The 14644-nt window shown below is 46.7% G+C and overlaps 1 protein-coding gene across 2 annotated transcripts in view; it reads right to left on the bottom strand.

Annotated features, from left to right (window-relative positions):
* Window positions 1-4588: 4588 nt before the first annotated feature.
* MTHFD1L (methylenetetrahydrofolate dehydrogenase (NADP+ dependent) 1 like) overlaps window positions 4589-14644 on the bottom strand; it is a 166082-nt gene continuing 156026 nt past the window's right edge. For both annotated transcript variants that reach the window (XM_016149137.2, XM_036222676.1), the window contains exons 27-28: window positions 11773-11893; window positions 4589-4954 (exon numbers count right to left, since the gene is read on the bottom strand). In XM_016149137.2, coding sequence (XP_016004623.2) covers window positions 11804-11893 — 90 coding nt within the window. In that variant the 3' untranslated portion in view covers window positions 4589-4954; window positions 11773-11803. The remainder of the gene's footprint in view (window positions 4955-11772; window positions 11894-14644) is intronic.

Here is a 14644-nt window from a genome sequence, read left to right as displayed (position 1 = left end):
AAAAAACCTAAAAGAACTGTAGGTAAAATTAGCCTAAATGCTTGGGAGTCTGCTATTTTACCCAGAGAGGATTCTTATGTTCAGCTAACTCATGTGAATTTAGCCGAGCTCGAGTACACTGGACGTGGCCAGTCACAGTGCTGCTCCATGAAAAGTGTCCGTTGTAGCTAAGACGGCACATGCATAGCCTGGGACTTAGGGACACAATGCTGGGCTGGGGCGGCCACACTTCCGACCTGGGGAGGGTGCCTGGCTCAGGGCGTAAGCAGCATAAAGGAATGAGCATTTGATGACTGAGAAGATGACCCACTGTGATAAGCCGAGATGAGAGGAGGGCGGTACAGGGAGGAAGTTCATTCTTTTTTGTCTCGTGCTGAAGGCTCGAGGACATGGTCCATCTCTTTTTTGAAGTATTCTCCCCACCCTTTTTGGTACCTGCCATCTACCTTCTGTCCTAAAATCAGTCATCTGACTGAGACCTGAAGGAAGGCCCAGCAGTCATCATTAAGGATGGTTCCTTGGGCGATCCCCTGAGCCCACGGTAATTTCAATGCATTCACAACATGGCGCCTCTGTAGGTAACATCCCACAGACAGCTGCCAAGTAGGGCACGCTGGCCTTTCCGGAAGTGACAGTGGCTATTTAGCTTTGTCCCACCTCCAATGACTAATGGTGCCTCCTGCCCAGGGCTGTGGACACTGGCTCTCAGGAAACTTATGAGCTCTAGCAGAAATGTGGTCTATCTCTTAATGGATAAGAGCTTGTAACTAAAGCAAATCTCCGGTAGCTAAATCTGAAGATAATGGCCTCCCTTTAAGAGCGGTTCTCAGAGTGTGATCTGGGGCCTGCGGGCCATCTGTCACGGGCATGATCGATGTAGGCCATAAAATCTGCTCCACGATTTCTCAAACTTTTGGCATTTACGTATCTCAATAGTTTCTCACGACGCGAACTAAAACATTTTGCTTATGAAACCCTCCACTGGTGTGTGCTCCGACCCCACCTGGAGGTTCTGCAACGCAATTCAATTCTGACGCTCACTACATGGAGTTAGTGCAGACTGTGCAGGCTAAAGGGCAGGCCCCCAACGAGACTGCCCCCACTTCCCACGCCAGCTGTAAGTGGGAGGATGAATGCTCAGTGAATGGAAAGATGCATTCACTCACTCATCATGAATTACTGATCCACTACTACCTTCCAGTGCACTAGGCTGTAGGTCGGGGACACAGTGGAGACACCCCGATATGTTCCTGTCAGCCATAGGACTTGTATATTGACTTCCTTTTTTTCTTGAAACATTCTGCTTCATTCTTGGTAGCTGCTGAGTACAAGTTGGTAGAATGAATAAACAAATTCGTGAATTAAAACATTATACTCTTCAACAATGGATCTTGCCAGTAAATTATAGTATAAAACCTGTAATTTTGTAGAAATAATGTTATTAGTTACCCTGAGCCTGTAGTTCCCAGAACTAGGATGACAGCTGAGGCCCCGTGTGAGCCGTGGGGGACCAGGGCAGGTATGTGGGGGGGGGGTCACTCGGTTGCCAGGGGCAACACCTGAAGCCGTGTGGGGAAGCCCAGGCCCAGAGCCAGGCAGGCGTGGGAGCTCAGGGGCTGGCCCAGGAGTTGGGATTGTTAACCGAGCTGTACAGTATCACAGCACTTTACAGTTTCCAGAGCTGCTTGCATATTGTTGGAGTCAGGCTCGGGAGGGCTTCAGTACAGGGGCTGCCTGTGCTATTTCCGGAGCCAGAATCTCAGCTACAGAGCAGGACCAGCAGAGATGGCCTGGGACACAGAAGGAGGTGGGTTAACATCTGAGAGCTGCACAATGCTGCCGGAGAACCTAAGTTTAGGCTGTGAGACCTGCATCTCGTCCCCAGGGTCTTAGCCTGGCGTGGGCCATGGATCCCGGTAACAGTCTGTGAAGGCTGTGCATCCTTTCCTCAGCGTGCTTTTAAATGCCCCGTTATGATTATCAAGGAAACCAATGGCAGCAAAACGCGACCATTGAAATATAGTCAGGTTGGGTTATAGCGACAGACGTGGCTCTTTACCCGTGAAATAACAAGGGCGGCGGGAGATCTGCTCTCCTGATGGCGAGGCGGTGATGAGTGTAAGTGCTCCCAGGACATCTACAGAAACCGTAACGTAAAGCTAGAATATCAGTGATTTCTATTGGCGACAGACACAGATCCTGTTAATCCCGCTGTGGCTTGTGGCCGACATTCATGCCCGAAGGAAATACAATATTAGAGGCTGGCGGAAACAAAGATGGAATTCTTTTTTCATCCAAGTTCACCGACTCCTAAGTTCTAGTTCACTCTCCCTTGATTAGCGTGTAGCTCGTAAGAGCTTTTTTGGGGTCTGTCTATGGCTGCCTAGAATTTAAGGAACCACATAAAGATCCACTTACTAACCAACTCCTCTGCCACAAAGCTCCACTTTTTCTGTGGATACGAACTATCGGTTTATAACAATTACTATAAAAATGCGCTTCTTACTTACTTTTTAGTCCTTTGTACATATACATTATATGAAAGCAATGGAGAAACGTGTATGTATTTTTCTGGAATAAATAAGGTAAGCTTCATATTTATGGGCATGTGTAAATTTTGATAAAAACCAATCCCTGACTAATGTGAAACCAGAGGATACTCTTCAGATATCTATTGTGAAGAATACTCATGTATTGCTTGAATAGAGCCAGCGCATTCTAGTTTAAACAAAAGAGCCCTGGAAATAGAGGAATTAAAAGCATACTAATGGATTGGCTACTTGCCTCCCTCGTTATCAGTTAATTTCTGCCGTGTATTCCTCTGGGAGCTTTAGAGATTCTTTTGGTCTGGGTCTCGACCTCTGAGGGTGTTGCTACCACAGGACCACAAACAGAGAGAAAGCAAGACCACATGTCCATGAGCCGTGGCGGGGGTGGGGTGGGGGGGGTCATCGGGACCCCTCTCCACTTCCGGTCTGTTACTGGTTTTTCACATTTCAGTTATAGAGGCAGAAAGATCAGGGTGTGTCCTCCCTGGGAAGATTGCCAACATAAACCCACCACGCCGAAGGTTATGTGATGTTTTCCCCTCATGCCTTGGCCTCAGAAGAGTAGATAACGAGCCCTTCTCTAAAACGGGACCTCCGGTCTATGAACGCATCAGTCGTCATGCGTTGATAAGTCCATTGACTATCCTGCCAAAGATCTTTCTTGCCAGTGGAGACTGCTCTCACTCAGCAGGAGTATATTCTTGTAGGGGGAGTGAATGAGAGAAAATGAATCAATCGAACACAAGTTGAGAGGCGTTGAGACAAGATCCCACAATGGGAAAGCAGCTTATGAGTTCCCAGCACCACCTGGGTTGTAGACCCTTAAATGTGACTTTTCTGACCCTCCCATACCTATGTTCAGAGTACTTTTTTTTTTTCTTTTTATTTTTCTGGTGAATTGGTGAATTGCTGGTGAAAGCTGGTAAAGAAAGAAATCCTTCATCTAAAGTCCTTGGAATATAGGTTTCTAAAATCTACCCCCCCCCAAAAAAAACATTTTAAAACTAGAAAATGAAACTTTAAATGGCAGAGGAAAATAATAAAAACTCAAATTACGGAAGGCGAGTGCTTAAAAAATCAGTCCACGAGGACTGCTCACTGAACACACTGCAGAGCACAAATTTACCGTGAATGCTTACAATCCTCGACTTGACTTATCCATTAAAAATGCCAGTTCACTGTGTATTTGGAGAGGTGTACTGCCGAAGACAGGGCAGGGACGGGGCGAGGGACCCTTCAGAAATGCCCAGGGACGATCTTCCTGGGGCAGTCTTGACCTTGGGAGGCTTTTCAGTTAGCACGCAGTGTTTTGGAACAAATTAAACTGTGCATAAAGATACATTATGGGCAGAACAATTAATGAGCAGGGGGGCGGGCGGGCAAGGGCAAGACGACACAGGAAGGAGCGATGGCAGGCGCTCCCGCAGGATGTGCCCGGCGGGGACACTTACCATGTTTCTGGTGACTACTTTACTTATGCTGCTGAGAAGACAATCCTGTCTTGTTTGCTCCTGAATCTCTGGTTTTGTCTTAACTTATTTTATATTCTTGTAGGAAAAAACGGGAACAAAGAAGGGTCAGGGACTCCCGGTGGGGGGAAAAAGTCCATAGAACATTCTTGACTACACATTAAGGGTTGGACAAATGGAAAAACATTTGCCAAACACCTGACCTTTAAGAGGCACTGTCTCTGGCCTACGGGCTTTCAAACGCTTAATGGTCATTGAGATTCATTTATCAGTGGAAGAAATGAGCATAAACTCATCAGTTTTTATGTAACTGATGTATATTTTACTGGCACTGAAAAATAGTTCTAGATATAAAACGCGCTTTGTTCCAAAGGATATTACAAATCTCCAATGGTTGAAAGATTTCACAATTGACCAGATATTTCTGTGTGTGTGTGTTATTTTTTTCTTGTAATGTTTAGGAAGCTCTGGTTGGATTCACAATTTTCCAGGAAACTGGTGTCAGGTAACAATCCAACATGAACAGTTACCTCTAGAGCAGAGTTTTATCTGGCACTGAAAACTTGCTGGTTGGTTTTCTAGATTCATATTTATTTTCAGTTAAAAGACGAAACAGAAAACTCTAGTGGAAAATGTTACCTTTCAGTTCACACTCTTTTAATCCTTCAGTCCCCATACAATAAACATTCTAAAGTGTAAGCAGTGGGAAATAATGTAAACTCTGCAGAAACAGAAAATAAATTAGTTTCTTTCAAACTTGGGGGAGGTCCTTTTACTGAATACTGCACTCAGTTGCAAAGAGAATTCATCTTGAAGGAAGAATAAATCTTTGGCCTATTTCACCATTTCTCCTGCATTGCGTAACAAGTATATTTCAAATTCACTTTCTTCTCCAACTGCAGACAAAAGGCAAGGAATACTTTGTGTTTTAGGAGCCTGAAAAACAGAAAAAAAATTTTTTTTAGCGGTTTAAGAATAGCTTTTCCCTCTGGTGTTAAATTGTTAATACATGCTAGCTCTGAAGCTGGAGACCAAAAGAAAACTCAAGGGCAGATAAGTGATTCTCTTCACAGACAAGGCTGGGATCACTGCTTGCAATCTTTACTTATGAGCAGTGGAGAACCTGATTTGGCATCACTCTGTGACCAAGTCAGTGTGGATGCTGCAGCCACTGCTCCAACATTCCTAAAAGGTTGACTTGGGGATCGTGGCGGAAATCCCACGACTTCCAGATTTGGGCTCTACAGTCTCCAGGATCCTGTCGGGTGAGAACATTCACGATTTTAGATTAGGGATTCTGTCACCTTCAATTTCATGGCACGTGCAGATGGCAAGGTCTGAAAAATGCATTTAGGACAGAATGAAAGTGAGTAGGGTTGGGATTTATTATTGTTAAAGCTTTGTTGCTTTCTCTCAAAGGATATTGAGACTTTCTGCTACCATCAAATACTGAAATCTTTTAGAAAGAGAAGTAATCAAACTACATTTAAAAAAGAACAAACGAAGCACCTACGTTCCAAAAACAAAACAAAACAAAACAAACAAAAACAAAACGTATTCACCACTCCAGGAGAAATATAAATACAAGTATTTAGCCTTTAATCTGAATTTATACATGGAAGAATTTATCTCCTGGACCAAAAGTTCAGACTCGGCTGGAACACAGTAAGCTGGCCTCCCACAGATCTGGGAGGGGGCTGGAGCCAGAAAGGACGTAGGATTAGCTTCAGAACACAAGACGGTGACAAAGACAGGGGACTAGGAACTTCAAACACTCCCCCTAAGGTCCGATTCATCAGAAAAGTAAACAAAAGGGAAGCGCCGCCAGCATAATAAACATTAACAAAAAGAAAACACTTGAGATGTTGGCGAGGGCGGTTTGCCTGCTGGAGACCTCACCCCTTGGCTCAGAGACAAGGCCGGCTTCACTTCAGTGGCTCTGGTGGCTCTAGATGTGAGGCTCCGTGATGCCTGGGTGGGAAGGGTGGAGGCTGGGCCCAGCGGACTGGTGACGCCCTGAGGCACGGCGAGGCTGGGATGGGCCCTTCCAGCTCCAGAGTGGCCAGTGGAAGAGCAGCTCATTAGCCGGTGCCTCTGTAGCCAACGGTTTTGCGTTTCAAGGGGCTCAGAGTCTTATGGGCCCGCATTTTAAGAAAACAGAAAGTCTGATTATAGCTTTAAAAAAAAAATCAGAAATGCAATAGCCAAGGCAAAAATATAAAAATAAATCAGCTTATTGTCTTTTCTGTGGAAAAACATTATAGATGTTTATTCAGTGGCAAATATTCTGAAACACAGACTATAGAAAACATTCTATCTTGGTATGGGAATAGTAAGAAATCCAAAAGTGCCCAGACACACAGAAGAGGAAGAGGCAATGTGACTGACCACAGACAGAGGCAGAGACTGGAGTGATGTGGCCACAAGTCAAGGAGTTCGGCAAGCCACCAGGAGCCGGGTGCGGCAAGGAACGGGTTCTGGAGCCTCTGGGAGTGGGTGGGTGGGGGGGGCGGGGGAGGGGGGCTCATGACACCTTGATTTCAGTCTAATGCTGACTAGACTTTTAGCCTCTAGAACTATGAAATAATAAATTTCTGGTGTTTTAAGCCACCCTGTAATTTGTATAGTAGTCATAGGATACATACCACTGGGTGGGGGATCAGCTCTCTCCTCTTTATTAAACAAACAAAAAAAATCTCATTTTATTTATTGATTATTGGTAATAACACTTGGTTTTTGGCTTCTCTTTGCTAACGATCGCAATTCATTGGTTCCCATTTTCGAAGACCAGAGTTAAAGTTACACGTCACCACAGTGACTTTAAAATAAAAATGAAAGCTCGACCTCAACAGTAGTGGTAAAGTTCACGGTGACATATTTTGACTCTATTTTTTAAACCTGAAGAGTGAATAATTTAGAATCTTTATATCGTGAGGTTCTTTTGAGATTTGCTTTTGAATTGAGGATAATGAAGTCTATTCATTTCTCTTATTAGTGAAGCTGCTGGTCTGGGTGTCTGATAAAAATGTCTTCTGCAATGGAAACAAATTTCAAGTTCATAACATTTGGTTAAAACTTACCCCCTACCTTACAAGTTCTAATTTTTTCCAACCAAGTAGATTGCAACTAATGCCAGAATTGAAGTTTTTCTGATTTATTTTTTGTTGATAAATAACCATGTATAGATTTAGTTATTAGAAACATTTTTTCTGAGTTTGCTGAAATATTTATTATTTTCCTTGCTTTATGTTTTTTTTTTTTTTTTTTTTTTTTGGTAAATAAGTTTCCTCCTCAAAAAAAAAGTGCCCTGAAAAACTTTCTTTAAAAGGGAATTAATAACTTCACAACTGCTAAGTTTCAGAACATTCTATTTAAGTTAGGGAAGGTTTACTTATCCAATGTCTTTTAGATGTCACCAAAATGTGAAAGATGGCATCCTTAGATTTAATTATCGCAACCTTTTATTTAAGTAGCTTGGGCTTCCAGCCTCCTTTGGCCCTGCCTGGAAATGGGAAAAGAAGAGCCGTACGCTCTGCTCTAAGGGTGGCGTGGGGCGGCGAACTGACCTCTGCCTTGAAGCGCGGTGGTGATGAACAATTTTGAGCTGCTCCTTGAAGAGCTTCAAGACCAAAGCCACAGAGCCCCGGAGCTCCCCCAGCGCACCGAGAACCCTGAAACCCTGTGGTTTTCAATTTGAGGGTAAGAGGCAGCAACCATACTCACGATTACTTTATGAGTATTAATATCATTGAAAATTTCTGCTCCAAAGGCAGTGTGGGGAAGACATGAGCTGATATCATACTCCTTTTTGTGTGCAATTCAAGAAAAACAATTCTTAGGTAAGTAACTGAGATTTAGTGCAGGGCCAGAGTCAATCTGATTCCGTACTGAACTTTGTACATCAGAACAAAGTAAGGGGTATCTGAATTCTTTAGGAAATCTGCCGGTTTGTTGTGTTCATTTGAATCCTGCCAACGTTCAGAAATATGATGAAGGGTCAGAATGAGAAACCCCAAGGGAGAAAAAAGAACCAACCCCCCTTTAATCCGATCATCTTCACACAAAAAGACTGAACACTAAAGTCGCAGGATCGGTTTCATTGGGACAAATAACTTATTTTCAATTAGTTCTATTTGGTAACATCCAAAGAAATGAATCATGCCCTGATTCTAACAACAGTGAAAGCACTACAGGGAGGCCTTGGAACGGAGGAGCAAGAGCTCAAATTCTGGGGATTTCTTGGCACCTGATGTTCATGCTCAGTCTCCCACAATTTCCTAGAGGGTGAGGTAAGCAGGAAGGGAGAGGAAGCGGGGAGAAGGAGAGCCGTCACCGACTGGGGACAGGCTTCTTCCGCACGGGACACGCCTACAACACATCCCAGTGAGTGCAGAGACCTATCTGGAATCTGATCGCTACGCAAGTAAAGTGACGTTTCCTCTTCCGGTGCCCAAACTCATCCAATTTGACTGTCATCCAAGCATTAACATTTTTATTGTGCACCTTGTTAGTAGCTACGGGCCTCTGGCTGTTGGAAGTGGTCTGTGACCCGCCTTACGTGAGCAGGCACAGGAAACAGAAGGAATGTTTATGGGATCGTTGTAACGAGCAGTCCCTGAGAAGGAATGTTTGCTTTGTGTGGCGCTTTTATCTTATGACACCGGACCCAGTTTCAATTGTTCAAGCAAGGTCAAGTGATGGGTTTTGAGCCACTGCTCACCAAGCCTGGAACAGGATTTGGCAGTTCACTAAGAAAAAAAAAATAAAGCCTTGGATAAGTGAGTGGGAAAACGCCATTCAATGAGTTAACTAAGAGAGAGCCCTCCTATAGTTTGACAAAAAAGAATTCTGACAAAGTCATAGCTTTTCATACTCAAATAATTATCTTTTGCTTTTTTTTTAAAAATCATCCAGTTATCCCCAAATTACAGGTTTGTTGAAATAGCTGGTTAGCATCTTCCAGGATAGGTTGAAGTTCATTTACCCCGTGAATGAAACAAAAAAGCCGTCCTTGGGTTTAGGGCACCGAGGATGGGTGAGACTGGGAGTAAGCAGACCTGGCCTGAGTTCTGGCTTTTGTACTTCTTAGCTGTACGACTTGAGCAAAGTTATTGACCTCTCTGCGTCACAGTTTTCGCAGCTCTGAACTAAAAATAGTACCCACCTCACTGGATCGATCCCAGCAGGACAGGGAGCAAGGGACAGCAGAGCGACCGGCGCTCGCTACGGAATGAGAGGCCGGGCTGAACACGGGCGACACGGCTCTGCAGTCCTGTGGGCTGGGGCCATCCCTCAGCTGCCCGCTCTCAGGGACCACAGGGGGAGGACCTAACCTCTCGGGACAGCACCTGCCTCCAAGAGGTGCTGTGACTGCCTGTGCAAGGTGCTTAGCACGGTGCCTGGCACGCTGCAGGCCATCACCACAGGCCAGCAGCCTGCCACCGACCCGCCTGATCTCTAAGGAGGAGGGCTCCTTAGCGAGCACAGGCGCGGGATTTAAGCGTGCATGGCAGCGAAGCTCAGGATGCGTCCCCTGGCATCGCCTGAGTCCTACCTGAAATGACTAAGGTATAACTGGGTTTATATGACCCACTTGGGGAGCAAACGGAAATGGATGAAAAGGCAGGAAAAAAATCCTGTGCAAGAGAGACGAAAGGAGTGTACACACGTGTTCTGGAGAAAAATGACGAACGGCAGGAATGTGGCATAATGGGTTCTCGACATGAAAAGGGGGATTAGTCAGGACAGGGGTCAATTTTCAGTTTGAGAGGAAGGATACTGTTAGTTTCCCAAGGCCCAGCTGGGAGAGCCGAGGCACCATTCCCTCCCCCTCCCCCCCACGGAGTCATACAAAATGACCAAAATAACACTGTGATCAAAACTCAAGTTTGTGTCAAAAAAAAAAAGTCTCCCCTCGTTCATTTTCTAGAGTTTTCTTTTTCAGAAAGAAAAGACAAAGACATGAAATGTGGTTGTGGTTAACACTAAATATAGCTCCGACTCCTCAGCAAAGCAGCACACGCAGACAACACACCACACCGCACACACAACCCAAACAATTCCACGTCCTGTTCCCTGTGATTTTATATAGGGGGGTCCCTCCTTACCTTTCTCGCCATAGTTAGGTCTTTGGTGTTTTAGTAATAAAGACTCATAAAAAAAAAAAGTCTCCCCATGTTGACTACTGGTAGTGAAACAAATGAATGTTTGGGCCCCGTGTGCCTGGCTTAGGGCCCGATCTTGGAGACAAATGGAAAGAAGGGTCTTTAGGTCAGGCCAGCTCATCTGGAAGGCCCAGAACATGTCGGCGAGAGGGAGGGGCGCTGGGCTCAGGAAAGGAACAGGGGTGAGTGGGGAGAATGAATCGGGGGAAGGAATGTGTCTTGAGAATATGGTGAGGACATGTTTGATATATGGGATGGGGAAAAGCAGCTCCGAACCTTTAAAACTCCTGATTGGGAGTTTTCCAGGGAGGAGGGTTGGGAGGGTGGTCATTTTTCTTCATGATGGGAAGCCAGGAAAGAAGCCAGCAGGTGTGGCTGCAGGACTGAGGCGTAGACGTGGATGAGATGAAGGGGGCCCAGCTGCGGGCGGCCTTGGCCAGCTCCAAGTCAAGCCCAACCCTCTGAAACTGTCCAGACCATGAGCCACCAAGGGGTCTAATTTCCGCTGCTCTGTCCTTCCTGTGAAAGATCTGTCCCATCTTTATGTGTCTTTCCAGTGGCGTACAAACCTCATCCACCTGTTGAGCCGTAGTCAAGTGTTATGGGTTGAATGGTGTCCCCTAAAAGCTATGCTGAAGTCTTGAACCCCAGTACCTAAGACGGTGGCCTTATTTTTAGAAACAGGGTCTTTGCCGGTGCAGTTAAGATGAGGTCACTAAGAAGCGGTCCTAATTTGATATGACTGGAGTCCTTGTGAGAAGAGAATGCCACATGAACACAGATGCACAGGTAGCAGGCCAGATGCCTGGGGAGGCGGAGACTAGGGTGACACAGGTGTGGAAGCCGAGGAACATGGAGGAGTGATGGCAACCACCGGAAGCTGGGAAGAGGCCAGGAAGGATCCTGCCAGAGTCTCAGAGAGCACGAGGCCTGGCCGACACCTTGACTTTGGGACTTCTAGACTCCAGAATGGAAGAGGGGAGGATAAATACTTGTTGTTTGAAGCCACCCGGTTGTGATACTGTGTAATGGCAGCCCTAGAAAATGAATCCACTAAGATTCCTCTATCGTATGATATCAACTCTGCAACCAAGAGATAAGTGGTGTAGTTAGTTCGTCCTTTAAAATGACGGCAGATATTCGTTTTAATGCCGAAAAAAGAATAACGAGTTTATAGGGTTCGGCTATTATGGCAAGAGATGTCTCAAATGATCTATATTCAGAGATGGCATGATTTCACTGTCACCATGGGTCTGTGTCCTGACCAGGTAACTGCTGAGGTGACCTCAGTCATACACCGTTATCAGGTAGGAATTCACAGTAGCCAAGTTGAGAAATTACTTATCAGACCATTTTTCTCATAAATATTAGAAAAACAAAACAAAAAGCCAAAAGAGGTTTGGGAAAAAAAAGAGAGGGAGGGAAGGAGAGAGAGAGAGAGGAGAGAGAGAGAGAGAGAGAGAGAGAGAGAGAGAGAGAGAGAGAGAGAGGGGAAGGAAGGAAGGAAGGAAGGAAGGAAGGAAGGAAGGAAGGAAGGAAGGAGGAAGGAAGGAAGGAAGGAAGGAGGAAGGAAGGAGCACAACAGCCTACCTGAATCGGGTCCCGCGAAGGTCATGCTCATCTAGAACAAGCCTTTAACTTGCTCTGTTTCCGTATCGAGATCTATGTCGTAAAAGCAGGGCCGCGTTGGCAGTCCCGGCATGGTGCTCATCTAGCGGGGAGAACGAGAGGAGTGTGTTAGCAGATGCTGCGGTGTGATCACGCCCAACTCGGTCCGCCTAACGACAAAGATGAACTACACGATTCGATTCGGTGTCACGTAACTTGAGGTTGTATACGTAGAAACCATCTCTTGAAATCCACCATCTGCTATTTCAAGCTTTGTTTAAAGGAATGAAATAGGAAAGGCAAATGTCAACTTTTTGAAAACTGAGACCATCTACCTCGCCCCGCAGTTCCACAGCACACTGCAGCTCCAAAACAGTGACTTCAAACCCTTTTTTTTCCTAAATCAAATCTTTACGTTGAACCCCAACAAAGATGAGCCTCTCTGGATGAAGGGGACAACAGGTGCGGGAGTGGACGATGGCCTCCTCCTTAGCCCCAATTACGATGCTCAGGACTCATTTTTGTAAAACCTCCAACTCTTGGAGCACAGTTTACAGACTCCTGATCTTCAGCGAGCACTCGCCCTGGCTTACCTTAACGACAAGAATGGATGTTTATCGAGAACTTACTATGTGCCAGGAACTATGCTGAGTCCTTCACTTATTTTACCCTCCAAACAACACTATGAGCTAGGTACTTTTTTCCTTTTTATTTTACAACCACGTTATAATGAAAGTCCCAGAGGTTTAGAGGTTAAATGACTTGTAACAAGCAGCAGGTAATAAGCAGCAAAACTGGAAATCTGACTCCACGCCTGTCATCTCAAAGGACTCATTTGACCACCACCTCTGGGGCACTCTATGAGCTTCCCGTGGATAACTTCACTAAGCCCCCAACCCCACCCCTAAGAGGCAGGTGCTAATTTTGGCCCCACTTCACTGATGAGGACATTTGGGCACAAGAGGACACAGCTAGCTAGGGGCGGGGACAGGATTAAACCAGGACCCGGTGTCCCTCGCTGCTCTGCTGCACCACGTCTGAGATCAGAATTTCCCAAGGTGCGTCCTTTGCCGTCTGTGTCAGAAACCCCGGTGTGCTGGGGAGGCGCCCAGGTTCCCCTGCTGGTTCTCACATGAAAACACTGGTCTAGGATCTAGACTGTGAGGCTTCGGGAGGATCCGCTCCTGATCGGCTTTAGAATTTCCTGCTATGTTTTCACACGTCCTTCTCAGACCAAGGATGCTCGTAAAGCAGTGTTGCATCCCATCTCTGGGAGGAGAGACACCCGGGATTCTGCGAAGTCTGGCTCTTACGAGGGCTAAGTGCTATCGGGCAAACTGGCCGGCCCCGCCAGAGGACGCTGAGAGAGGACGCAGTGGCACAGCCAGCACTCAATGGCACCCACAGTTTACCTGCTCCTTCCCGCCTGGCAAAAAGTGCTCAGCCGAAACGGAACCCAGATAAGGCTTCTACGATAGAACCCAGCTCTCTCGCTCTGCCCTTCCTTTCGGTAGTGACTCACGATGTCTTCCCACCACCCTCTCTCCTCGACAGACTCTTGCTGCTCAGACTGGGGCCTGTGGGCATCACCGGGAGTTGTTGGAAATTCACGCCTCAGCACCCGCCCAGGCCTGCTGAATCGGGGCCTGCACGTCAGCAGGTCCCCGAGGTGATCGCGCGCACACTGCAGTACGAGAAGCACTAGCTCTGTCTGTGTGGCCCAGGATGCTTCTGATTGCGACTCCTGCCCACTCCCCATTCGCGCGAGCACTGAAAGGAAGCTCGGTGGGGGAGGGGACCTGTGCACCCGCAGGCCTCACTGGCCACCTGGACCCGGGGAATGTGAGTGAGGAGGGCAAAGGGATGTGCTCCCCACGTGGCCGGACGCATAAAACACTGTGATATCTGGTGGCTAGCTCCCGTCCTGCTAACTGCAAGGATGGTACTTGATATACACTATATAAAAAGGCTTCTGGGACCTGCCTGGAACATCGGTGCCATTTTATAGCACATCTTTGGGAAAACATGCTGTGGGTCTCAAGCAATTAAAGATTTGCCACACACCCGGCTCGTCGGTGGGGACTTCCTGTATGTCCAGCTACTTATCCTCTTGAAGTTTCTGTTCCTCGCAGGAGGATAACGTTTTTCTCTGGTTACTACGGTGGCTGCATATATCTCAGGAGACCCCAGAAAGAAACCCACGCTGCTTACCGCTTTAGCTCTGGGACACGACGCAGGAGAGACACTCGGTGGGAACCGTTCGTGTTTTCTTACGTTCCCTGGGAACAACTCACACCAAGTGCTCGCTAGCAACTTTTCTGCCTGACTGCATTCCGACATGGGCATTTTAAGATGCCTCTATAATCGGTTATGGGGCTGTGGATTTGGAAAAAAGTACCAGCAGTGTATAGTTTAAAAGAGAAAGAAATGCTCACGCTCAGCCGCAGTGAGGCTGCCTCAGCCCGTAAATCAACGTGACAGGTGAGCCAGACTTTACGGCTGCTGCTCCTGAGGCTGCTCCGCAGGGCGGCACGAGGTCTGAGCCAGCTCGAAATGCAGGAGAGGTAGGAGAACCCAGGGGGAAGCCCCCGGGCAGCGCATCTGGGCCCATCGGAGCAAAGCTACCGTGGAAGCTTCTGTTGTGGATAACGCAACTGCCCTGTCTGCTTGTCTACACACTATTTTCATAGACGTGAAAATTCAACTCTCCACCATTAACTTTTAGCTGATGCAAGACCAAGATTGGCCAAGGAAGAGTGTGATTTGTGTGGTTGTTGGAGCTGATCTCTTGGCTGCAGTGAATCAGACAGAGCGTGCATCTTTCGGTCCTTCTGATTCTGTCACAAAATCGGGA

The sequence above is a fragment of the Rousettus aegyptiacus genome, unplaced genomic scaffold, assembly GCF_014176215.1.
Source record: "Rousettus aegyptiacus isolate mRouAeg1 unplaced genomic scaffold, mRouAeg1.p scaffold_m13_p_1, whole genome shotgun sequence".
Classification (NCBI taxonomy): domain Eukaryota; kingdom Metazoa; phylum Chordata; class Mammalia; order Chiroptera; family Pteropodidae; genus Rousettus; species Rousettus aegyptiacus.
Note: the sequence above shows the minus strand (reverse complement) of the source record. Positions and strands in the feature narration are given on the sequence as shown.